The 25,754-nt window shown below is 44.3% G+C and overlaps 2 protein-coding genes across 8 annotated transcripts in view; both read left to right on the top strand.

The window, feature by feature from the left end:
- Positions 1–4,888, top strand: part of ALS2 (alsin Rho guanine nucleotide exchange factor ALS2) — a 61,160-nt gene extending 56,272 nt beyond the window's left edge. For 3 of the 4 annotated variants that reach the window (XM_081192979.1, XM_081192980.1, XM_081192981.1), the window contains exons 31-34: positions 1,847–1,908; positions 2,545–2,694; positions 3,373–3,469; positions 3,853–4,888. In XM_081192979.1, the coding sequence (XP_081049105.1) occupies positions 1,847–1,908; positions 2,545–2,694; positions 3,373–3,469; positions 3,853–3,891 (348 nt within the window). In that variant the 3' untranslated portion in view covers positions 3,892–4,888. Of the gene's footprint in view, positions 1–1,846; positions 1,909–2,544; positions 2,695–3,372; positions 3,470–3,852 lie in introns of those variants that run through there. The other variant, XM_081192982.1, reaches the window with a different exon arrangement.
- Positions 4,889–6,154: 1,266 nt separating this feature from the next.
- The window catches only part of MPP4 (MAGUK p55 scaffold protein 4), a 46,196-nt gene continuing 26,596 nt past the window's right edge, over positions 6,155–25,754 (top strand). For 3 of the 4 annotated variants that reach the window (XM_081171361.1, XM_081171360.1, XM_081171358.1), the window contains exons 1-6: positions 14,021–14,319; positions 18,069–18,180; positions 20,784–20,905; positions 23,560–23,637; positions 24,023–24,103; positions 25,447–25,578. In XM_081171361.1, coding sequence (XP_081027487.1) covers positions 18,096–18,180; positions 20,784–20,905; positions 23,560–23,637; positions 24,023–24,103; positions 25,447–25,578 — 498 coding nt within the window. In that variant the 5' untranslated portion in view covers positions 14,021–14,319; positions 18,069–18,095. Of the gene's footprint in view, positions 6,745–14,020; positions 14,320–18,068; positions 18,181–20,783; positions 20,906–23,559; positions 23,638–24,022; positions 24,104–25,446; positions 25,579–25,754 lie in introns of those variants that run through there. The other variant, XM_081171359.1, reaches the window with a different exon arrangement.

Genomic DNA, 25,754 nt, shown 5'->3' with positions numbered 1-25,754 from the left:
ACAACTTTTGTGGTATTGGTGGGTAGTTTAGGCATTGGAATATGTTGCGGTGTGTGGAAGGGCTAGGTGTGGCCATCGCCTACGCCTTCAATTTTTGGGGAATTCCGTTAAAGGAATCCGGCGGTCATGGATCCTGTCCGATGCCTGTGTGGCGGGGGGCCATGGCACGACCCTCGGTGACATCAGGGGAGAGCTTATAGTTGGATTAGCATCAACAGGCTCCACCTACTGGTGAATAAACCCCCTTTTTCAGACTCGCCCCTCTCCGAGTGGGTGGAGTCAAGTCACGTGATCCAATGCCTAAGCCAATACCTTTTCACTTGCTGTAATCAATAAAGTTGTGGCCTTTTCTTGCCCATTAACCTTATATTACTTGTCCTTGTGTCTTCATTTCACTACACGGGGATCGGGTCCTCGAACCACAACTTTGTGTTTTGCAGACTAGGCACCTGTGGGCCAGCACAGCCTGATGATATCATTTTGTGCCCATCCTGACTGCTAGCATCTATAGAGCACAAGTGTGCAACCATGAAGAAGCTGAGATTTTTGGACATGGCTCAGAAAGAACAGTGCAGCAGCATGTCACCAAATTGATATTTCCAGCCACAGTTATGTCTTGGCTTGGTTCTCATAAAGTGGGGACCCAAAGTATTTTGTAAGAGGATAATAGTGACTGAAGGATTTTAAGAGTTTCATTTCTCAAGTGCAGATGTCTATCACTCACTAGATAATTGTTCAAGTTGATCCTCGTCTTTCATTTTAATTGATCAAATTTACACTTGGCCAGAATCACAGCTTTAATCCTATTTTTAATATAGTGACGATATAGAAGCAGGGATGGGCAGAGCAATCAAACTCCCTGTCAATTTTGCATGTGTTCATTCATAAGTCTGTTCTGTCTTGTTTTCACGTTACGCACATTTTTAAAAAACCCTACAAACAATCCGTTTGAATACAGTACATATTTTATCATAAAATAAAATTTTAAAAATTCTCACAATGTACCCATGGCTAAAATATATTTTATCCTAACCTATGCATGTGAAACTGGGATGCGGGTGGTGCTGTGGGTGTAACCACAGAGCCTAGGACTTGCCAATCAGAAGGTAGGTGGTTCGAATCCCCGTGATGGGGTGAGCTCCCGTTGCTCGGTCCCTGCTCCTGCCCACCTAGCAGTTCGAAAGCACGTCAAAGTGCAAGTAGATAAATAGGTACCGCTCTGGCGGGAAGGTAAACAGTGTTTCCGTGTGCTGCTCTGGTTCGCCAGAAGCGGCTTAGTCATGCTGGCCACATGACCCGGAAGCTGAACGGCGGCTCCCTCGGCCAATAAAGCGAGATGAGCGCTGCAATCCCAGAGTTGGTCACGACTGGACCTAATGGTCAGGGGTCCCTTTACCCTTTTTATGCATGTGAAATCACTCCCCTCCCCGAAACCAAGAATTGAGTAGCTAAATTCAGAGGTGTTCAGAATTGAAACTTTACTTATGTCACATATAATAACATTCTAATCGGAACATTAATCTGGGAGGTGAGGATCGGGTCTGTTTGCACTGCAGTTCACAGAAATCAAATTCCTCAAGCTTCCCTAAATGTAAGACAAACTAAAGCGTAAAGCTTACAGCCCTGATGTGCACTGTTGAATATATCATCTCCCCACCCCCATTTGAAATAGCCTTCTCGAAACTGGAATTCATGCAGAAACTGAACTATTGTGGTGCTCTAGAAGTTAAGATTTATTGCAGTCTTAATCCAGCATCTCTGATTACTTCTGAAATTGGTGTGCTGAATTATTCTATCCAATACACAGTTAGAAATCATAATCATAGGTTTTCATTCTTATGCTTAGGTATTGCCAAATACAAAAGATGCCTGTTTTGCTTCAGCAGTGGAGTGCTTACAACAGATCAGGTAATCTTGAGCATTGACTCCTTATTGTCCTGTCTTTCTGGTCCTAGTCAGTAAGGCTACTTCCAACTTGGTGATCTGAGGATTCTGGTCTTAGGCTTCGGTGGTAACGCATTTGCTAGGAAGCAAGCCCCATTGTACACAGATAGACTTACTGCCGAGTGAGCTGGAAGCATATAATGTATCACAATTTAACGTGTCACTGGTCAGGGCATCCTTCTCCAACTGGAGCCCTCTAGATATTTTGGACTGCCACTTCCAACATCCCTGATCATTGGCCACTATGGATGATGGGAGTTGTAGTCCAAAGCATATGAAAAGCACCAGAGTTTTTGTTCTTCAGCCTATTTCTTGCTTTCATTTATGTGCCAAATTAAAAGGTGCAGTTCTCTTGTATTGGCTTTTTGACAGCTTCATCTCTGTATAGGTAAATCCTTTGTGTGCATCAAGGTATCAGAAACTACTGTTTTCTTCAAAGTGGAAACTTGGGTTGTGTGTTTGATTTTCTCGTTAGAGAATGGGGTAAAACAGAATTCGCTCACAACTACTTTACTGCCTTATTGAAATCTTTCAAGAATTTGCCTTGCCAGCATCACAAATGCTTTAATTTTGCTTTTTAAAAAAATGTCTTCCTAATAGTACAACTTTTACACCTGCTGACAAACTGAAGGTGATCCAGCAGACTTTTGAGGAGATCTCACAGAGCGTCCTTGAGAGTCTTCATGAGGATTTCCTTTGGTCGATGGATGATTTGTTTCCTGTTTTTCTGTATGTGGTGCTTCGAGCCAGGTGGGCAACTCTTTAATTTTTGCAAATGCAGTGAATCTTGTCATTTGCAATTGCAATGAATACTGGTAGAATTGTAGAGTTGGAAGGAACCACAAGGGACATCTAATCCAAACCCCTATACTGCAGGAATCTTTTGCCCAAACTCTGGCTCTAACCCATGATCCTGAGATTAATAATAATAATAATAATAATTTTTTATTTATACCCCGCCCTCCCCAGCCAAGGCCAGGCTCAGGGTGGCTAACAAGCAATAATATAAACAAGTTGAATGAATACAACTTAAAAACAAGATTAAAATACAACATTAAAATATTGAAACATTAAAATTAAAGAATTAAATTAAGAATCTCATGCTCTGGCAACTGAGCCAAGATAGGTGAAATGCTTAATTAAACAAAGTTCTGGGTCTGAGTGGACTAAATCAGTGTGTCCTACTCACATTTTATTGATTACATGGGGCTGAGATAACACTACTGTTGGCTCTGATCCATTGGCAGTAGCACAATACTTCTTCATCTGTTACATGAGGGGGACGGTATACCTTTGCTCTGGGGAATAGCTATCTTGTTACCCTGCCTTTTGTATTTCAGTGTTGATAGGTGTGCACTCTGTACTCTTGGTGAAGTCTTGTGAAATAGTGGCTGGTTGACTTAAACAGCTGTTCCCTTTTTGTGACAGGATCAGGAATTTGGGTTCTGAAGTGCATTTGATTGAGGACCTCATGGATCCATATCTCCAACATGGGGAGCAAGGCATTATGTTCACTACTCTGAAGGCAAGCCTATAAATAATATCCTTATTGAAGACATTAATTGTTTATCTATTTTTTTCTGTATACACATTTATATTTAGGCTTGTTTGAACTATCAGTCAGATCTCTCACCTGCTTTGATCGCAAATACAATGTCCTTACCTTTAGTCCTTAATCTTTGTAATCAGCAATAGCTGGAACTAGGAAATCTGAAAACCGCAAAGCTGTTCTAACTTGCTGATAACTGATATTATTGGTAATATTGTATTTTATGTAAACACCGTAGAAGGTTTTGATTATTAAGATGTATATATATCCTGTAAATAAAAATAATAAAGTAGCTTAATCTGGATCCAACCCACATAAAAGAATGCTAATTGTCATTTTTAAAAACCCCTTATTTGCAGGCATGTTATTACCAGATTCAACACGAGAAGCTCACCTAAACAATTCACCTAAATATAGAAGACACCGATGAACACAGCTTTAGTCTTCTTCACAGAAATGCACTTACGGTGGACTGAGAATCTTTATGCGGTGAATGCAGTTCTGAGGCCTTTAAAAAAGAGAAAAAGAAGAGGCCAATATCAGTGGGGGAAAAGAAAATCTATAAGAAGCAAAAATAAGGTTTTCAAGGCAGCTTTCAGAGAAAAAATATTTGCCCTTCAAAGTGGCGAAGTGTTTTTTCCCATCTCTTCACAAAAGCAATGTGTAGTGTGGCATCTACATGGAATTCATATAAAAGCATAGTCCTGAAATATGTTGCTTGTTATTCTGAAGAGACTGTCTGAGCTTCCCAAGGATTGAAGTGCACTATGGAACCACACAGTGTCTTTCTAAGTTAAACTGCCTGGGTCTTGGGTATCCACTAAGATCTGTCTACAGAACTCATGGCTTTCCTACTTCTTCTGATCCATGGCAATCCAAGACTTAAGATGTATTGAATATACAATTCATAAGACTGAAGCAGTTTTGTTACACAGATTACAGAAGGCTAGCAATGTGGTCTGTCGGAATAAGTATTTGCTTGGTCATGCCTGAGATGCTGGCTTAGCATGCAGGGATCTTGAGTCTTCTGTTTTGCCTGCTTGGTGGAAGGAAACACTTTTTTTTGTTCAAACTTTATTTTTTGTTGAAGTATTGTTTAAAGAAGAGAGCCACAAAACAGTCATGCCATTGTTCTTGTGACTTTTCCTTTGGTGTATGTGGATAATGTTAGCTGACATCTTGGATTAAACAGGTGCTGTCCTTCACTATGTCTGTCACAGATGTGGGAGATACGAAAAATATTCTAGTTGAATTAACAAGTTAATACAGACAATGCCGATAACTTCTGGAAATCTGAATCATGGCTTTTGTGTAGCTCCTTTATTTAAAAAAAATATATGGTGGGATCAGTGGCTGTAAATGGAGCAATTTTCATAATAAAGAATAATTCTGTGATTTCTTTTGTGGCAATTAATACAAGCTTCATTTGGGTGCTATTCACTAATCACTCCAAGGTGGTTTTTCTGTTAAAAAATTGTGAGTTACAGCTCTGTGGAAGTTACCATACATACTTAAAAGTTATTGGTTCCCATCAACTTCCCCTATTACCTCCATTTTATTCCACCCACAATTTAATAAAAATGGTACTGTGAGTTGATTCTCCAGATGGCATTGATATTTACGGACTGGATTTCTAACAACCAGGTTAAATCTCTGGCTCGAATGAGAGAGGAGTGGGTTCTTGCTTGTGCATTTCCAAGACTTTTTAAACAGCTGGAAAGCTCACCCAGAAGGCTTGAGACAGAGAAACAATCTTGAATAATTAATTTGAGGAAAAACTCAAAATGTCAAAATTATACCAAGAAATCTCTCATGAGAGAGATTAAGCATAATTTTGACATTTTGTTGTCATTTTTCTCAAATTGTTTTTTCAAGATTATTTCTCTGTCTCAAACCTGAGCGAGATCCTAACCAGCTACTTAAAAAGTCTTGGAAACGCACAAAATTGGACACATTGGTTGAAGCTTCTATTTCAAATGATACATGGCCCCTACACCAGACATGCCATACACAGAGATGTTTTACAATCTGGAAATGGGCATTTAGCACTGTCCTAAGTATAAAAGGAGGGAGGGAATTAAAAGGGTGAGGAATCTCATTGTAGACAAAATATTTTTTTAAAAAGTATATTATGTATGCGTTTATAATTGTAAGTTGCTTTGAGAAGAAAATACAACATAAATATAGATCATATTTGCTGGATTGCTAGCCATTCCACACATGGGACGAATAAGCAGCAATTGGTCGCTTCCACTACTATTTCTGTTTCCATCAGAATTCTCTGACTTTCCTGGTGTTGAATATGGGATTGTTTTACCTTCAGTATGAACACTGATCCCCAGTCATGTCATCAGGATAGGCCTTTGGGTCAGAAGCCCAGATTCCCACTTACCAGTATCTTAGCACATTTTGAAGCAGTGCAGCTTACAATCTTGTATAGCTGTTGCATCTTAAAATGTCCAAACCCTAAAATATTTTTACCCTGCTTTTCTCATAACTCCTTTGTGGAATGCTATGCTTTAATTGTCTTTCGATCAGCAATTGCTAGAAGCCCCTTGCGTGTCTTGAGTTGGATTATTCCTAGGCCATTTCATTATGAGGTAATAATTAGCTAAAGAGAATCCCATAATTAAACGGGCATAGATTTGTTCCAGTAACCAGAGCTGCGTTTGAAAGCTCTGTAGCGGCTTTAATGTTGTTGCTGGTTAACAAAGAAATGGATTGCCTTACTTTCTTTGGACTCTGAACATGAATAGCTTCTATTCGCCTATATGGGTGTATTGCCAAAGGAGAGCTACCTAAATATAAATATCTTTATTCATTGCCTCATGCTACTGATTTGGAAAAACAAACAAACATAGGAGATCAGATCTATCCATATGCAAGAATGGGTTTGCAAATGAAGAAATACAATATAATTAGACAAAAATAATAGTGTTTCAAGCCAAGTTTTAAGTGAGAAAACAGTTAAGAAGCTTTGTTGTCTCCTTGATAAAAAGAGTCGTCCTGGTTACGTTTCTGCGGATTAAAAAGGAAAGGATGTCCCTAGATTAGCTAGAGCAGTGAGGTGACTTAAGTTACTAATATCCAGCCAATGTTTTCCTTCTAGGCAATTCCTTCTAGGCAATTCTAGGAGACTGTACTGTTGTAAATTCTGATGGGAACTTCTGGTCCCTTTCAGAATCGGCAAGACATCCTGTAGAAGAATTTCTGAGCAGCAACTGCGAAATTGAACTGCAGTTTAATACCTGGTAAGTGGGGTTTTTTTCCCTTCTGAGACTTGATGATAAACGAATCAGGTCCATAGTTCAACTAATCCTCCTGCTAGATTAAAAAAGGGGGGGTGTCTAGAAGCCTTAAAAATTGTAAAAATAAAGGACGATCATAATTTTCAAAGGAGTTGAACTCCTTTAGGTAGAAAAGGGGAGTTAATCCTTTTCCATTTGTAACTGGGTGACTGTCAATAAACGTACAGTCATTTCCCTGTCATTGGGCGTTACCATGTCCTTCAAATGTCTTCAAATAATAAGGGTTCCATCGATAACTCATAACCAGGAATCAATTTGGTTTTGTATACTATTGAAATCCAGGTGTTTCTGGTTATGGGACAAGCCCAGATGAAACAAATCGGCGCAGGTGGAATCATGTCTCCGGCATTTGTCTGTTTTAGTGGCAAACGTTCAGCTTAATCTCCGTGGTTTAAAGTCCTACCTGAATATTAATTTATACAAATTTTCATTAAGGTTCATGCAGATTGTGAAGTGTGCAATATTTTTCCACTTCTGTGTCATTTGTGAAATGTTCACATGTCTCTCCTCCCATTTATAATGATGGGAAGCAGATTCACAAATGATCTACATTTAATAAGGCTTGGTTTCCTTTGCAAAATAGAATTTTCTTTTGTGTGTTGGGGTTAGAGGCTTACTTTGTCCCTCTTCCTTGTTTCATGACACCGTCAAATGTTCTTCTTAGAAATGTGCGCATAAGGAAAACTATTTGTCTGTAGCATGATGTGCTGATAGCTTCAGGGACTGTATTGAGTTGTTGATACCTGAGCATGTTTTTTCCTATTTACTTGGCACTGCAAACTACCAGGCATTTTTGTTTCATTTCTATTTATTTGGGCATATATGTCAATCAATCAATCAATCAATCTTTATTATGGTCCAGAGACCCAACAAATCATTATAAAGCAATACACAATCCATACAGCCCACCTCCAGGTCAAACAAGCATTTTGTTCAGAATATAGGGATCATTTGTTCTTGCAACCACCAATAAAAACTTTGCCACTGCTAATGTTCTAGCATTTGTCCGGTCTTCCAATAGGAACCTGACATAGTGAGCCTCTGATTTTCCTGGGAAAAGGTATCAGCAAGGGTAGTATCAGTTCAGCCCTGGCTTGCTCATACAGTGGTACCCCGCAAGACGAACGCCTCGCAAGACGGAAAACCCGCTAGACGAAAGGGTTTTCCGTTTTGGAGGCGCTTCGCAAAACGAATTTCCCTATGGGCTTGCCTCGCAAGACGACAGCCCATAGCGAAATCTCCGGGACAGCGGGGAAGTGCAGCGCGTCTTCCCCACTGTCCTCGGACCTCCTCCCGCCGCGCGGCATCGGAACGAAGCTCCGATGCCGGGCGGGGGGGGGACGCCTCCTCCCCCCCTGCGCGGCATCGGAACGAAGCTCCGATGCCGGGTGGGGGGGAACGCCTCCTCCCCCCCCGCGCGGCATCGGAACGAAGCTCCGATGCCGGGCGGGGGGGAACGCCTCCTCCCTCCCGCGCGGCATCGGAACGAAGCTCCGATGCCGGGCGGGGGGGGAACGCCTCCTCCCGCCGCGCGGCATCGGATGGCTTTCCTGAAGACTTGGGGTGGGAGGAGGGTTTTCCTTCCCACCGCCAACATTCAGAATGCTGTTCTGAATGTTGGCGGCGGGGAGGAAAACCCCTCCTCCCACGCAAGCCCCGGGAACAGAGGGAAAGCGCTGCGCGCCTTCCCCTCTGTTCCCGTACCTGTCCTGAAGGCTTGCGGTGCGGAGAAAAGCCCTTCTCCGCACCGCCAGCCTGGCAAGCGATTTCCCTAGGAACGCATTAATTGATTTTCAATGCATTCCTATGGGAAACCGTGCTTCGCAAGACGAAAAACTCGCAAGAAGAAAAAACTTGCGGAACCAATTAATTTCGTCTTGCGAGGCACCACTGTATTTTGCACAATGCAACAAAATATGTTTTATGGCATATATGTACAAATCACAGCCAGCTTCAGACTCCATTCTACATAGCTATGATTTGTTGAAATAAGCCAGGGTCATGGTTTGATGATGTCCTTTTCAAATATAACAATAGACTATACTTATGTAAAAATAGAAAGCAGATGCTTCTAATCTCCTCACACCATGGAAAGGACAGGAAAGGATGCAAACCTGAGGCCTACTTAACTGAACTAGACTGTGTGCACACATGCATTGAAGTTTCATATGGGTGTCCTTTTTTAATATATAATTGGGCTACCTGCACTTTTAAGATTCAGTTTTGTACAGTCAAAATCTCAAGGACGTGGTAGGCCTGATAAACAGCACCTGAAGAACTTTGGAACCTTTTTAGGACTGTCAGGCCCTTTTTAGGCAACCTTTCTTCTTTCTATGTATGAAAGTATATTTGTTTGGCAACAGTACTTTCCCCCTGAAGTTGTATTAGTTCCCACCCTGTGGGAAAGTGAACTCAACAAGATAGAAGACTCTGCTCCCTGTTAGCAACCACATAAATCACACCCTCCAACATTTCGCTGATGACAACAGGGATGTCAGATTGTCATTGTCATTATTTTATTTACTATTTATCCCCCACCCATCTGACTGGGGGCTTTCAACATATATAAAAACATAATAAAGCATCAAGCATTTTTTAAAAAAACCTTCCCCATACAAGGCTGCCTTCAGATGTCTTCTAAAGGCTAGTTACTTTTCTCCTTGGCTCAGTGGTCGCATAACTCCATACCCTCCAACATTTCTCTGATGAAAATAGGGATGTCCTAAGGCAGGGGTGCCCAATTTTTTTCCAAAGAGGGCCAGATTTGATGAAGTGAACATGCATGAGGGCCGACCGAGGTTGTTGAACTTTTATTGGATTGAAGTTGCTGAGCTTTTTTTTAGGATTTTACCCCTGGACGTATACTGCCACAGGGGCCGAATTGCCGTATTTTTCGCGCTATAAGATGCACCGGACCATAAGACGCACCTAGTTTTAGAGGAGGAGAACAAGGAAAAAAATATTCTCTCCCTCTCTGCGCAGTGCCTCTCCAGCAAAGCAGGAGGAGAAACAGAAGGGGCTCCATTTCTCCTCCCACTTTGCTGAAGGGTTGCAGAGGGGGAAAGCTGTGCAGTGCCTCTCCAGCCAAAGTCAGAACAGCAAGAGGGATCGCTGCGCAGCTGTTCTGGCTTCTGGGATAGCCATGCCAAGCCTCGTCAGGGGAGGGGAAACGTTCCTCCCATTGCCCTGAAGAGGCTTTGCGTGGCTATCCCTGAAGCCAGGAGAGCAAGAGGGAATGGTACACTGATCCCTCTTGCTCTCCTGGCTTCAGCGATAGCTGCGCAGCCTGCATTCGCTCCATAACACACACACACATTTCCCCTTTTTAGGAGGGGAAAAGTGCATCTTCTAGAGTGAAAAATACGGTAAATGTTGGGGGCTCCCCCGTCACGGGGGCGGACCGGATTAGACCCCTGAAACGGACTTTGGACATGCCCGTCCTAAGGAAAAGCGGGATATTCTGGGATCAAATCAGGAACCAGGATGGCTTCTGTAAATCTGCCACTGTCCCTGGAAAATAGGGACACTTGGAGGATCTGCATATATATAAGATTAGCAGTCCCATACTGGAATGCACATATATGATCTGGGTTTGGAAAGCAGACTTTTCATCTTTCTGGAATCCCCCAAATAGGATGCTGGGTGACCTTGAGCATGCGAGACAGATCTAGGTGCTGGCAGAGTGCCTTCTTCCCCAGACTGGGTTGTGTCAGTTGGATTACTTAGACACACAACTGTGACGTGGAGTGGAGCTGAGGATCTAAGCTCTGCTGCAGCATCTTTCCTGGGAGGAGGTGAGGAGTCAGATTAGAAAGGTGAGAAAAGCACAGAGGAGTCATTTAAGCTGGGTGGCGGCAGCGCACATGCATGAACCACAAGCTCTCTTACGCAGAAGGGCGCACATGCGTTCCACTTCTCCGTGATACAGGAGTGCGAGAGGATAAGCTTGGATGAGTTTTATGCATGCTGGTTTTAGGGCTCAACTTTGGAACTGCTATGCCTAGTCCTCTGAAGTTCTGCATGCCAAGGAAATTTGAGTTCTGAGTCCTAAAACTGCATTCCTCTTTATGTAATTAGTATGTTTCATTGTTTAGTTGATTGCTGATTTCTCCCCAAGCCATAAAGAACTCTTACCAAAGGCTATGAATTTTCAAGGGATGTTCTCTGGAATCACTATATTGGATGAGCAGCATTAAAAATGTGTAAGCAGAATATATTATATACAGATTGCTAGGTGTTTGAAATTCATTGAACATTATTTTACCATTGAAAACAAAACAAGAACCCCCCTGTTTGGTTTGTCAAATACTGAATGATCTAAAGCTAGTTATTTTCTGCATGTTTCCATTTCTACCTGTCATAGGAGCCAACTCCTAGGGACTGAGGTCCCTCTGTCCCCCCAATAAAATATTTTAAGGGACTGCCCCCCCCATATTTATGGGCATTACCATTCAAATTGTGTGTGTGTGCCAGGTCTTGTGATTGATTATGTGGAGCAGGGCTTATCTGCCCCCTCCCATAGTTTATTCAAGTTGTCACCTCTGTTACCTGTACAGCTATGGAAAGTATAGTATTCGTTTGTTTATATCCCTGCCTAATCAAATGATAACCTAGCACAGACCAGTTAGTTTTGTCAGGCAGGATAGAAATTCAGAAATTAGGTATAGCTCTGGAGTGTCCGTAATCTAAAAATTAGACAACCTAAGGTTGAGAAAGGCTGTATTTATTAGAAACAACAAGGGCTTTCCTCCTATTCCGAATGATTTATTCATTGCCATTTTTATCCAGCTTTCTTGACTCTGGATGTCCCATATGCTTTGTTATTTTTAGGAAATGGATGGTTTTGATCTGATTTATATAACTCCTTTGTTTAAATGCTGGCGATAAATAGGCAGATTACTTCTGCTTAGCAAATAGAGTTGTCAAAGGAGTGTATGTGGATTTACCCCGTATTGACATACCAGCAACTGAAGCTACTGTATGAGGAAATCAGGAAATAGATGGGAGACCTAAATGAATAGCTACTGAAATATACTCAGAGTCGCAAAGTGATTTCATCCTCTTTACTCAGCTCATAGTGGTGAGGAGGAATGAAAGTCCCCTCACAGTATCTGCTTTATATACATTATTTACACAATGGGCTGCACATGATTGTCTAATTCCGGAATTCTACTGTAAGCCAATCAGGTTGTGGATTCACTTCTATCTGGAGCAGGATTGGGTGGTTCCTGCCAACCAATCATACTGCTGCATTGTTCTAGGACCAATCAGACTGCTGCATTCTGAATCCTATTGTTCTAGGACCAATCAGACTGCTGCATTTTGGATCCTATTGTTCTAGGACCAATCAGATTGCTGCAGTTTGGATCCTATTCAACTCAGTACATAACAGCTACTGTTGAAGGTGTTTTAGTGCAGGTTTGTGGGAAGAAAACCTGGAAGGAAATACTAATCAGAGGCAGGCATAACTGTATTCGTTTACAAAAGTGCAAATAATATATAGCTGTTAAAGGCAATGACTACAGCAGTGGCGTAGCGTGGGGGGGTGCAGGGGGTGCCGGCCGCACCGGGTGCAACATCTGGGGGGGGCGCGCTCGCACTCACAGCTCTCTGTCCCTACCTGGCTCACTCACTCTCTCTCACTGCAGTGCTGGCTGTGCGAATCCAATCCAAGCCGCTGGGTCGCCGCCCACTGTGGAGGGGGTGGGTGCCAGGAGAGAGAGCGAGGGACTATCTGGGGGAGGGACAGTGCAGCGGCCGCCCAGCGCAGCGCTGAGCGCGGAGAGAACCACACCAGACCAGGCAGCAGCAAGAAGAAGCTGGCAGCGGTGGCAGGTTAGGGGGCGCAAATTACTTGCCTTGCCCCGGGTTAGGGGGCGCAAATTACTTGCCTTGCCCCGGTTGCTGACAACCCACGCTACGCTGCTGGACTACAGCGGCATAGACACCATACATTCAATGCATGTGATACCTTCCCCAATAATTCTGGAAACTGATTTGTTAAGGGTGCTGGGAATTTCAGACCCTCCAAGTGTCCCTATTTTCCAGAGACATCCCTGATTTAGAGAAGCCGTCCCGGTTTCTGATTTGATCCCAGAATGTCCCACTTTCCCCTATTTTCATTGGAGAAATGTTGGAGGGTATGGAGTTATTCGACTCCCAAGCAGTCTGAAGGCAATCTTGTTTAGGGAAAGGTGTTTTTTTTTAATGTTTAATGTTTGTTATGTTTTTATATCTGTTGGAAGCTGCCCAGAGTAGCTGCTGCAACCCAGTAAGATGTGTGTGGGGTATAGATAGTAAAATTATCATTATGGTACGGGACGTCCCTATTTTCATTTGAGAAATGTTGGAGGGGATAGCTCTGGAGTGTCTGCAGCCTTTACTTTTAAAAAAATCTTGCAGTTTTGGGGTTTTTTATAAAAAAAAACAGCCAGGAACCTACTAAAACTCACACTCTCGCCATGTTGGAGAGAAATTTCACAACCAACATTTGCTATTTAGGTGTGTGGGATTATTATCATTGTTGTAGTTATTATTAGCCGTGCTTTTTCCCCCCAGGGGGGCGCATACCCCTAAACATTTTGTGAATCTTTGTACTTTTGTCCGTTTACTGTATTCAATTTTCCCGATTTGAACTATAAAATGGTGGTTTTCTTGAGTCAAAATGAGAGTACAGTGGTACCTCGGGTTAGGTACTTAATTCGTTCCGGAGGTCCGTACTTAAGCTGAAACTGTTCTTAACCTGAAGCACCACTTTAGCTAATGGGGCCTCCCACTGCCGCCGCACGATTTCTGTTCTCATCCTGAAGCAAAGTTCTTAACCTGAAGCGCTGTTTCTAGGTTAGCGGAGTCTGTAACCTGAAGCGTATGTAACCTGAAGCGTATGTAACCCAGGTACCACTGTACCCCTAAACATTTCTTTTTTTTAAAAAAAAGCAGTCGTTGTTGCTGCTGCTGCTTTTAAAAGATAATATGGAACCAAAGCAACAGTTTGATTCCATCACTTCTGCCTCACCCCAGGGACTCAAGAACCATCCACAAAGTACAAAATTCCACCCTGCTTGTTGTCTCCCCCACCTCTTCTCCCTTTGGCACATGTTTGCATTATCGAGCCATTCCTCTTTCCCCTCCCTCTCTCCCCTCTCACACTCCCTCCCCTTTCTATCCTTATCTCCTATCTGCAGCGATTTGCCATCTTATGGTATTAACTTTTCAGACACAGGGATAAATACAGCTTTCCACGCGCTCCCAACTGCGCCTGCCTCTCGCATCTTCCTCCCATCTCTCTCTATTCTCCTTAGCTATCTTTTAATGACGGTGGAGTACCCAGAACGGCAGAAGAAAGGAAGCGAGTTCTAAATATAGGTCCAAAGAAGGGCAGTAAAAGTGACAGTAATTCCTTTGCCTTCGATAAGAAGATTGGGGTAATACAGCTGCAGAACAAAGCCACGGAAAATGGCTGCTGTCTTGTGTGGATAAACCCGAAGATAAGAAATTATACAGCATATTCTCTTCCAGGTTGGTATAACGTTACATTGCTTGCACCCCCCCCCTTTTTAGGGGAGCTAGGAGAGTGATTGTTGTGACACAACTGGCTGTATATATATATTTCTACAGTGATGGTGTTGTCTGAGTGAGTGGGAAGAATTCTACCTCAAGCAATTCAGCTGGTCAATGACAGCTTTTAACTAGGAGCTGAGCAATTCCTTGCAAGCTCAGATAGTGAGAAGTTTCACTAAAGGACAAGGAGTCTTGCTGCACTTGCCTCCACCTGGATCAAAGCTGTCAAGCGTCCCTTATTTGGCGGGACAGTCCCTTATCCCAGCGCCGTGTCCCGCTGTTGTCCCTTATTGATGATGTCCCTTAAATAAGCTACTGAAGGTAATGGGGCCCTTTCTATGTCCAGCTGTGCTTTGTCATCAACAAATTGTTGCTGTTTTTTTGCATTGAATATATGCTATATGGTAATTTATGGACCTAATAGGTATCTAAAACCATTTGCATGCAACAAAATATGTATTTTATCAAAGTAATTGTTGATCCCTTATTTTGGCTGCTGATCCCTTATTTTCGAGGCTGCTGGTCCCTTATTTTCAAATCTGTAAGTTGACAGCTATGACCTGGATAATTACTATTTTTTTTGAAGACTTTATACGGTACTTTCAGAACCACAAGCTGTCCAAAGTCATCTGTGCTGGGAAAGGTTGAGAGGACGCCAACCTCAGTTTATCCCCCCCCCCTTAAATGGCTACTTATTTTATCTGTTTGTTTACCCCTTCAAGAAACCACTTCTGACACCAGTGACCCTCTAGCAGCATTTTCACAGCAAATTGGGGACTGATTTCTCTATATTAGAGAAATATATTCTCTCCTTCTTTTACCCATTCCTTGAAATAGAATGAGTTTGCATGCATAGCTCTCTTGACACTTGCCTTTTTGAAATAGGGAGCAATGTAGCCTCCTCTTTTCTGTAGCTGCTGTTTTCACATATTGTCAGGGGTTCAGGAGCAGAGGCGAGGGCAAGGGAGGAAACAGAGAGCGAGGGGGAGGAGGCCGAAGAAAAGATGAGTGATGACGACGACCCGAGATCTCCGAGTCTTTCCAGTGAATCGGAAGATTCACAGAAAGGAGCGCCAGTGGCCAGAGCTAGGGGGGAGCCTAGGGGGACACCCCAGGAAGAAGGGTCCAGAGGGGGCTCAGAGGGCAGCAGTTGGAGATCGGGGCCAGCGTCATCAACAGAGCGCAGTGGAGAGGAAGGGCGCCAGGTATCGAGCTCTGGCAGCTCGCAGCAGGGAGGAGGGCATGAGTCAGGAGTGGCCACACCTCCATCGGGGAGCGAAGAAACGGTTAAGCGGAAAGTGGAAGGTTGGGCGCGCGCGCCAAGTTCAAATACACAGGAAGGTGGCGCAGTAAGCAGCCCGGAAAGGGAGCCAGGTCCTAAAGCCCGACGCAAGGAGACAGAAGGATCCGGGGGGTCAGCGTCAGAAGAGTCCAGGAATGAAGAGACCGCGGGGGGCAGAGGGACCCAGAGAAGAACGGTCAGGCGGAAAAGGTGGAGTAAGGCTAGGGTATTAAGCTGGTGTACAGGGGGCGGAGACTCAGACGGAGCTTCGCCGGTCTAACCCATAAGACGTAGAGCTGCACGCGGCAGCTTGAGAATGGAAACTGTAACTCAATAAAGACTTTTATAAAGTGAACGCTGGCTAGCGTGATCCTCTGTGAGCTAGGATCTGGAAGCAGCTCTGACACATATGTTCTGTTCTGAAACGTAAGCTTTTCATAGGTTTTTGAGTTAATGTTAGCCACGCATTCTCTAACATGGTCATGGTGAGCTTTCCTTTAGTTGCTGTTGCTTTTAACATGGCAAAGGCACATTAGTCACATTGTGGGGGTTCTAGAAAACACACAATGTAAGGCTGTGTTTCTGGGATCATAGAATCATAGAATTATAGAGTTGGAAGAGACCACAAGGGACATCGAGTCCAACCCCCTGCCAAGCAGGAAACACCATCAGAGCACTCCTGACATATGGTTGTCAAGCCTCTGCTTAAAGACCTCCAAAGAAGGAGACTCCACCACACTCCTTGGCAGCAAATTCCACTGTCGAACAGCTCTTACTGTCAGGAAGTTCTTCCTAATGTTTAGGTGGAATCTTCTTTCTTGTAGTTTGGATCCATTGCTCCGTGTCCGCTTCTCTGGAGCAGCAGAAAACAACCTTTCTCCCTCCTCTATGTGACATCCTTTTATATATTTGAACATGGCTATCATATCACCCCTTAACCTCCTCTTCTCCAGGCTAAACATGCCCAGCTCCCTTAGCCGTTCCTCATAAGTCATCGTTTCCAGGCCTTTGACCATTTTGGTTGCCCTCCTCTGAACACGTTATTGTGGGATATTGTGCTTCTTCGGAATCTTGAAACATCAATATTTGTTTGCTGCACAGTGTAGTTGCTTGTATTCCAACTAGGTACATGCATTGCAATTTCTGTTTGACCTGGTACCTTTTGAAGAGTGAAAATGGACACTGCTTGCCCTTCTCTGCATCTGGGGCTTTTTCTGTCTTAGTACAAACAAGGCAGGACGCGGGTGGCGCTGTGGTCTAAACCACAGAGCCTAGGGCTTGCCAATTGGAAGGTCGGCGGTTCGAATCCCCGTGACGGAGTGAGCTCCCGTTCCTCAGTCCCAGTTCCTGCCAACCTAGCAGTGCAAGTACAGTGGTACCTCATGTTAAGAACTTAATTTGTTCTGGAGGTCCGTTCTTAACCTGAAACTGTTCTTAACCTGAAGACCACTTCAGCTAATGGGGCCTCCTGCTGCCGCCGTGCCGCTGCTGCGCGATTTCTGTTCTCATCCTGAAGCAAAGTTCTTAACCCGAGGTACTATTTCTGGGTTAGCAGAGTCTGTAACCTGAAGTGTCTGTAACCTGAGGTACCACTGTAAATAAATAGGTACCACTCCGGTGGGAAGGTAAACAGGGTTTCTGTGCGCTGCTCTGGTTTCACCAGAAGCGGCTTAATCATGCTGGCCACATGACCTGGAAAAACTGTCTGCGGACAAACGTCGTCTCCCTCAGCCAGTAAAGCAAGATGAGTGCCGCAACCCCAGAGTCATTCATGACTGGACTTAACTGTCAGGGGTCCTTTACCTCTTTACAAACAAGGCAAACTTTTTAAAAATCTCAGAAGTATGTAAATCTCGTGAAACTAGTCGCAAGTACTGTATAGCACTAAATAAATATTGGGTTTTTAATTGGTATGAGCCTCATGTCAAGATGAAAACAATCTGATATTCCTTAAATGTAACATAGCCAGTATAAAGGTACAACCAGTGCTTTTTTCTGGGGGGACGCAGGGGTATGCATGCCCCTGAACATTTTGTGAATCTTTGTACTTTTGTCCATTTACTGTATTTATTTTCCCTGATTTGAACTATAAAATGGTGATTTTCTTGAGTCAAAATGAGAGTACCCCTAAACATTTCTATAGGAAAAAAGCACTGGGTACAACAGCAAACTTTTATTATTTGCTTCATTAATGACGTTTGAAAATACTTTTGTCGTAAATGCACCCCAGTCTGTACTGAGACCTATGGTATTTTCTTCGTGTTGTTATTCCAGACAGAGGGTTCCAAAATTTTACACACCTAACAGTTAAACTTCAAAGAAGGTATTCTGCATCCACCTCAATTCCCCCGCCGTCTTCATTCTCAAGTGTTATTAAAAACTCAAATTTAACTATATAACCAATTTTTTTTGCTTTGTTTTCCAGTTTGGCTTCTGATTTTATACAGCTCAGATGATCCACTCAGAGAAACGTGCAGAAACTCCAAGAATGAGGGAGAAGATGGAGAAAGCTGCCCTGTTGCGTAGCCATGAAAATGGTGCGAACCATTGGTTTATTCTCTTTTTTAAATAAAAAAAATAGATGAATGTAATAGTAGATACGTATTCCTCTTCTTTCCACTTAAATCTCCGCAACTGCAGACCACCATACCAGAGTTGTCCAGTTGTACAAACTAGAAAGCCTGTTGTCTGTTTGAAAATATATACCTATTTTAATTGAAATGTTTACATCTGTTTCAAAAGGCCTAAAGGAGAGTTCCTAGGCAGTCTCCCATTCAGCCACTGGTCTGATCAAATCGGCTTAGCGTCAACAAGATAAATTCATCATATGCCTTTGGACCATTCTATGAGACTGACATTCCTCCCCCCCCCAAAAAAAAATGTTATTGGTTTTCACAATATTATAAACAAACAAACAAACAAACAAACAAGACAAACAAACATAAATCATAGCCTTATTGAAAATTACACTTTGTTAAGTGACTTCCTCGCTTCCCCTTGGTTGAATTTCATTGCATATCCTTTTAACGGTTTTCCAAATCCCAATTCTTATGAAATTTAACTTAAACATTAACATCCTTAAATCTTCACCTTATGGAATTAAACATATTAATTCATCACTTAACATAAATAAAATCCTAAGCCAATTAAGTATCTGCAAGCTATTATCAATTAATTTAACTTAACAAATTTAACTAAATAATCATTAAATTTATTCCACTCTTCCTGATACACCTCCTCCTTCTGGTCACGGACTCTTCTGGTTAGGTCGGCTAGCTCCGAAAAATCCATCATCTTCATCTGCCATTCTTCTATTGTTGGTAATTCTTGGGTTTTCCACTTTTTAGCTAACAAAATACGAGCAGCAGTTGTGGCATACAAAAATAATTTAACATCTTTCTTGGGCAATTCCAAACTTGTTATTCCAAGAAGAAAGGCCTCTGGTTTCTTTATAAATGAGACTGACATTCCAATGGGAATAATGCAGTTTCTTTTACATTGGTATTTCAGCCAACGTACTTTAGGTATTTATACTGCTGCTCCATTGCATTTTAATCTGATGTAGTGGTTTTATGGCTGTTGCTTATTTTAGAGGATTGTTTTACTGTATGAAGCTGTCCTGCGAGGTATAAAATATCTAAATATTTAAAGAGAAATTATTTTGATGATAACAGCTGAGAAATGAGAAGAGAATAAATTCTGCTTTGTTTAGATTTAGGCATAGAGAGACAAAGTCCCTAACTACTTAGGTGTTCCATCATCTTACCCTTTTTTTAAAAGTTAACACCTAATAAAGATGCCTTCAGAAATTAAAGGCAATGTGACAAATCCACTACTAAAATGTTTATAAAATTGAAATGCTAACTTATTAACAAATCATGAAAACCTGGATTTAGGGTGCCCCTGCCAAGTCCGAAGAACACCCTTTTATATTACACAGTCTCGGGTTTCAAGACAGACAGCATTAGCAAAGCGGTCTAATGATGACATTCTTCTCCCCTTGTTGGTCACTGGCTCTGCCCTTCTGGTGAAAAGCTACAGAACGAGAATCTTTTGGCTTTTGCCTTTAGGCAAAGCTCTAAGCTTGTATTACCTTGGAAGACAAGAAATACGCAACCAATAAGTTGTATTTTCGGCTCAATTTGGAGAAACCACTTGAAGCATCCACTGTGTTGAGCTATTTCAATTGCTTTTGCGTGTCGAGGTCCCCAAGCCACCCCTCGAAATAATTCACAATTCACACATAATTTTTGTTTAAGGTTTTTGGCATAATTTTGGCCACAACTTTATTAAAATACATAATCTGTGAGTGGTTGCTTAGTCATTGGTTAAGACTATCTGTCCCCCCACCTGGGACAGAACTGACTTCCGAACTCCCTCGGAAGCCAGTGAAGGGAAAACAATATTGGGGAGCAATGAAGCTGGGTCCCAGGCTCTCACCGCTCACCCAACCTGCTCCCCAGGGCTTGCCGGCCCTGGTCCCATTTCAGGGATTGGACGAAATTGTGGCAAGCCCCTGGATTCCTTTAATGGAATTCCCTTCCACACCACCATTGGAGGGGCAGGCCCAGCCTATCCTTACCAATCCTCCACCAATTTTTATAACCAATGCCTAACCGCAACCTTACAAGTTGTGACGAATTGCTAAGTAGTAGGCAAAAACCAAATGACACCAGCCAATCAGCCAAATGGACAAAATTCCTACTAGGCCCCTGCCCCAACGGCAGACGACCCCATGACAGGGGTAGCAAGGTCAACCGGAACTCAGGGCGGGCGGGCAGGTGATCCAATACACTCAGCGAAAGAGAAAGCAAAAGCTGAGTCCCCCAATATTTAAAGCCTTTGGTCCCATCCACCACATTGCAACATGCAATTTGCCCCAGCAACCCAGCCATCCAATCGTTGCCCCAGGCCCTAACCATTAACCTGCCTGGCAACAGAGGGCTCGCCTGGCGCCCCACACCGCAACCCGTGCTCTCATTTCAAGGAGAACACGCTTTGTTTGATTTGATCATTGCAAGCAGCCGAAAGTCTGTAAATTTTGATAATAGACCTGATTTGCAACAGGAGTTCGATTGCAGCTGTATCTTGGGTGTGGAAATGATGCCATCAATAATAGTGCATGTTGTCTGTGGGCTAGGTTTATCGCATGTTCTCTCTCTGGTCCTGCATGAACTGAGTCTGTTCTATAAGAGAGATGTCAATGGTGTTGGTGTCTTGTATGACCTGCTGAGATCTCCGTGGCTGCAAGCTCTCCTGAAGGTAAGATCTCTTCCAGTGCGAGCAAAGTCATTTGGCAGCTGTTAGTATATAGAAATTGACTACAGTGGTGCCTCGCAAGACGAAATTAATTCGTTCCGCAAGTTTTTTCTTCTTGCGAGTTTTTCGTCTTGCGATGCACGGTTTCCCATAGGAATGCATTGAAAATCAATTAATGCGTTCCTAGGGAAACCGACTTCAGACCAGGTCCGGGGACAGTCTGTCCCCCGACCTCTTCTGAAGGCTGGGGGGGGGGACAAGGGCTTTTCTTCCCACCCCCAGCATTTTAAAAAGCCCCGGGACAGCGGAGGGCTTCTCCGCTGTCCGGGGCGATCTTAAAATGCTGGCGGGCGGCATTTTAAAATCGCCCCGGGACAGCGGAGGACTTCTCCGCTGTCCGGGGCGATTTAAAAGCCCCTGGGAAGGCAGGCAGGGGGGACAAAGACTTTTGCCCCCCGCCAGCCTTCAGAAGAGGTCCTGGACCTCTTCTGAAGGCTGGCGGGGGCGAAAGTCTTTGCTCCCCCCCGCCTGCCTTCAAAAGCTGTCCGGCCAAGGCTTCGCGGACCTCTCCGCAAGCAGCGGCAGCGCTGCCGCTGCTGGCGGAGAGTTGCCGGCATGCCGAAGCCTGCGCGCGCTGACATCAGCGCGCCCAGGCTTCGCGGACCTCTCCGCCAGCAGCGGCAGCGCTGCCGCTGCTGGCGGAGAGTGGCCGGCATGCCGAAGCCTGCGCGCGCTGACATCAGCGCGCCCAGGCTTCGCGGACCTCTCTGCCAGCAGCGGCAGCGCTGCCGCTGCTGGCGGGGAGTGGCCGGCATGCCGAAGCCTGCGCGCGCTGACATCAGCGCGCCCAGGCTTCGCGGACCTCTCTGCCAGCAGCGGCAGCGCTGCCGCTGCTGGCGGGGAGTGGCCGGCATGCCGAAGCCTGCGCGCGCTGACATCAGCGCGCCCAGGCTTCGCGGACCTCTCCGCCAGCAGCGGCAGCGCTGCCGCTGCTGGCGGGGAGTGGCCGGCATGCCGAAGCCTGCGCGCGCTGACATCAGTGCGCCCAGGCTTCGCAGATCTCTCCTGCCTTCAAAAGCCGTCCGGGATAGCGGGAAGCGCTTCCCTGCTATCCCGGACTGCTTTTAAAATGCTGGCGCTGGGGAGCAAAGCCTTTCGGCCCCCGCCAGCCTTCCTGGACCTCTTCTGAAGGCCGGAGGGGGGGGAAGGCTTTGCTCCCCACCGCTAGCATTTAAAAGAGGTCCCCGGAGATTTCCCTATGGGCTTTCGTCTTGCGAAGCAAGCCCATAGGGAAATTCGGTTAGCGAAGCGCCTCCAAAACGGAAAACCCTTTCGTCTAGCGGGTTTTCCGTCTTGCAAGGCGTTCGTCTTGCGGGGTACCACTGTATATCTTCAGAGCTACCCATTTCTTTCCAGTGTGGGGGCTGGGGTGATTACCGTATTTTTCGCTCTATAAGATGCACCAGACTACAAGACGCACCTAGGTTTTTTGAGGAGGAAAACAAGAAAAAAAATATTCTGAATCTCAGAAGCCAGAACAGCAAGAGGGATCACTGCGCAGTGAAAGCAGGAGTCCCTCTTGCTGTTCTGGCTTCTGGGATAGCTGCGCAGCCTGCATTCGCTCCATAAGACGCACACACATTTTCCCCTTACTTTTTAGGAGGGAAAAAGTGAGTCTTCTAGAGCAAAAAATACAGTAAATCAACGGATGGAGAGATAATGCAGCCCCCCCCGCCAATGATCAATAATCATTTCAGATCCATTCTATAGATGCAAGTATAAATTACCGTACTTTTCTGTGTATTAGAGTAGGGGTTTTTTACTTTAAAATTACAGTGGTACCTCGGGTTAAGTACTTAATTCGTTCTGGAGGTCCGTACTTAACCTGAAACTGTTCTTAACCTGAAGCACCACTTTCGCTAATGGGGCCTCCTGCTGCTGCTGCCGCGCCGCCGGAGCACAATTTTTGTTCTGGTCCTGAAGCAAAGTTCTTAACCCGAGGTAATATTTCTGGGTTAGCAGAGTCTGTAACCTGAAGCGTCTGTAACCTGAAGCGTATGTAACCCAAGGTACCACTGTATGTGAAAAACTGTGGGTCGCCTTATACACAGGGCACTCTCCCCCCTATTTTATTAAATTGGAGTCCCTAAAAATAGGGGGCACCTTAAACATGAAGAATCCTTAAGCCTTATCAAAATGATCGAACCAGTTCAGGCAATCAACCTTCCAGCTTCCTGTCTGCAAGCATTTCCCAAACCCGGATGTTTCCCATTTAAACGTGAGAGCATTAAGATATAATTATAATTATAATTAAATAAATAAAGAATTAATTTATTACTTATACCCCGCCCACCTGGCTGGCTTATCCCAGCCACTCTAACCCACATCCTATTTGATAGTTTCAGGAAATTTCATAATAATATTGGCACTGTAAGCAGTATATGAGTATACAGGTAAGTGTTGGAGACAGAGTTCTAAAAGAGGACACAAGCCTATGGTAAAATCTATGGACAATTTGGCTACAACCCAGACCTAACCAAGATGCACCCTTTGGTGACAGAGGAAAATCAGGGGCATGTGAGCAATGTTAGGAGATGTGTTCCATATTACTATGTTGTGGCAGTGGTATCTTTCACCTTGAGCACTTCTACTCCTAGGTTTATGAATGTCTTCATCTGTATATCAAGAGAAGACCAGTTCCACTCACACCACAGGCACGACCGCTGACCCACGAGGTGAGATTGCGAGATCAGATTCAGACTCAATGTTATGTACTGAAGTTCTCACCCTGGGCCAGCAGGGGGGTACTGTAGATACTTTTCACTCAGGTCCACATATGCAAATAAGGGATTGAAAGTGACGTTCAGTGATTGGATAGTTACAGAAAGTGTTACAGTTGCGTTGTAGTGGAGCTCTATATAAGCAGGCTGGCTGAACCCTTCAGTTCAGTTCTGTTCTGGCCTGTGAATAATGATCTCCAGAGGAGTAGCATGATAGCGTGTGATTTGGTTTTTCTCCGTATCGGTGATCAAATATGTACCTCATCATTCAGCTGCTAACAAAAAGATGGTGCTCTATAGAATTTCAAGATGAAATTAGTCTTCTTTGTGTCACCTTCAGGTGGTGGAGCTGTTGCGGGGAGTCCAACAGTCTCCGGAGGTTAAAGAGCTACGGCGACTTCTCCGAGGACCACACTTCAAGGCGAGTACCGGCCATGAAATTACTCAGCATTAAAGGAGAATGTTTAGGAGTAGAGGGACGTGGGTGGCGCTTTGGGTTAAACCACAAAGCCTAGGACTTGCCGATCAGAAGGTTGGCGGTTCGAATCCCTGCGACGGGGTGAGCTCTTGTTGCTCAGTCCCTGCTCCTGCCAACCTAGCAGTTCGAAAGCATGTCAAAGTGCAAGTAGATAAATAGGTACCACTCCGGCGGCAAGGTAAACGGCGTTTCCGTGCGCTGCTCTGGTTCGGCAGAAGCGGCTTCGTCATGCTGGCCACATGACCCAGAAGCTGTACACCGGCTCCCTCGACCAATAAAGTGAGATGAGCGCCGCAACCCCAGAGCCGGTCACGACTGGACCTAACAGTCAGGGGTCCCTTTACTTTTACCTTTAGGAGTAGAACGTGGTTGGGTTGTTAATATGCAGCATACTCAGCGAGTATGGAAACTCCATCACTCTTCTCCCAACAACCCAAAAAAGACCATATCTGATATTTGGCAAGCAGATAGCATGCTAAAACTGGGAGGCCTCACTTCAGATCCCTCACAAATAGTCCATTGATTCATTATCTGTTAGTTCTCCTTTTGTAAAAGAATGACAACTTGGAGGAATGTTGTATGAAGACAAGATTCAGATACCAGGTGGGGATCACCTCTGGCGCATCAGCTTTTGGGCAGAATGGAAATAATAATAATAATAATAATAATAATAATAATAATAATAATAATAATAATAATAATAATAATAAATTTATTATTTATACCCCGCCCATCTGGCTGGGTTTCCCCAGCCACTCTGGGCGGCTTCCAACAAAACATTAAAATACAATAACCTATTAAACATTAAGAGCTTCCCTAAACAGGGCTGTCTTCAGATGTCTTCTAAAAGTTTGGTAGGTATTTTTCTCTTTGACATCTGATGGGAGGGCGTTCTACAGGGTGGGTGCCACTACCGAGAAGGCCCTCTGCCTGGTTCCCTGTAACTTGGCTTCTTGCAATGAGGGAACTGCCAGAAGGCCCTCGGCGCTGGACCTCAGTGTCCGGGCAGAACGATGGAGGTGGAGACGTTCCTTCAGGTATACTGGACCGAGGCCGTTTAGGGCTTTAAAGGTCAACACCAACACTTTGAATTGTGCTCGGAAACATACTGGGAGCCAGTGTAGGCCTTTCAAGACCGGTGTTATATGGTCTTGGCGGCCGCCCCCAGTCACCAGTTTAGCTGCCGCATTCTGGATTAGAAAGAAACAAATGACAGTATCTGGATGCAAAGATGATGCTAAACATTGCTTAACCCTTTCTCCTCCTCCTCCTCCTCCTCCTCACAGGCCTTTCTATCTGCTCATGATACGGTGGCCCAAAAGGACTATGAACCAATCCTCCCACCTCTGCCAGATAACATCCCTGAAAATGAGGAGGCGATGAGAATAGTCTGCCTGGTGAAAAACAAGCAGCCCCTTGTAAGCTGGACATTTGATTCTAAACTTGTGCCATTAGCTTAAGCAACTTTTTTTTCAGATTAAAAGGATGGCTTCACAAATGAAGAGTTTTAACACGAGCTTTAAAAATATGAGAAAGGAGTATTCATCGTGTAAGAGTCTTCCTTCCCCACCGTAGCGCTTGAGAGAGCATAGGC

Source organism: Podarcis bocagei, assembly GCF_964188305.1.
Source record: "Podarcis bocagei genome assembly, chromosome: 1".
Lineage (NCBI taxonomy): Eukaryota > Metazoa > Chordata > Lepidosauria > Squamata > Lacertidae > Podarcis > Podarcis bocagei.
Note: the sequence above shows the minus strand (reverse complement) of the source record. Positions and strands in the feature narration are given on the sequence as shown.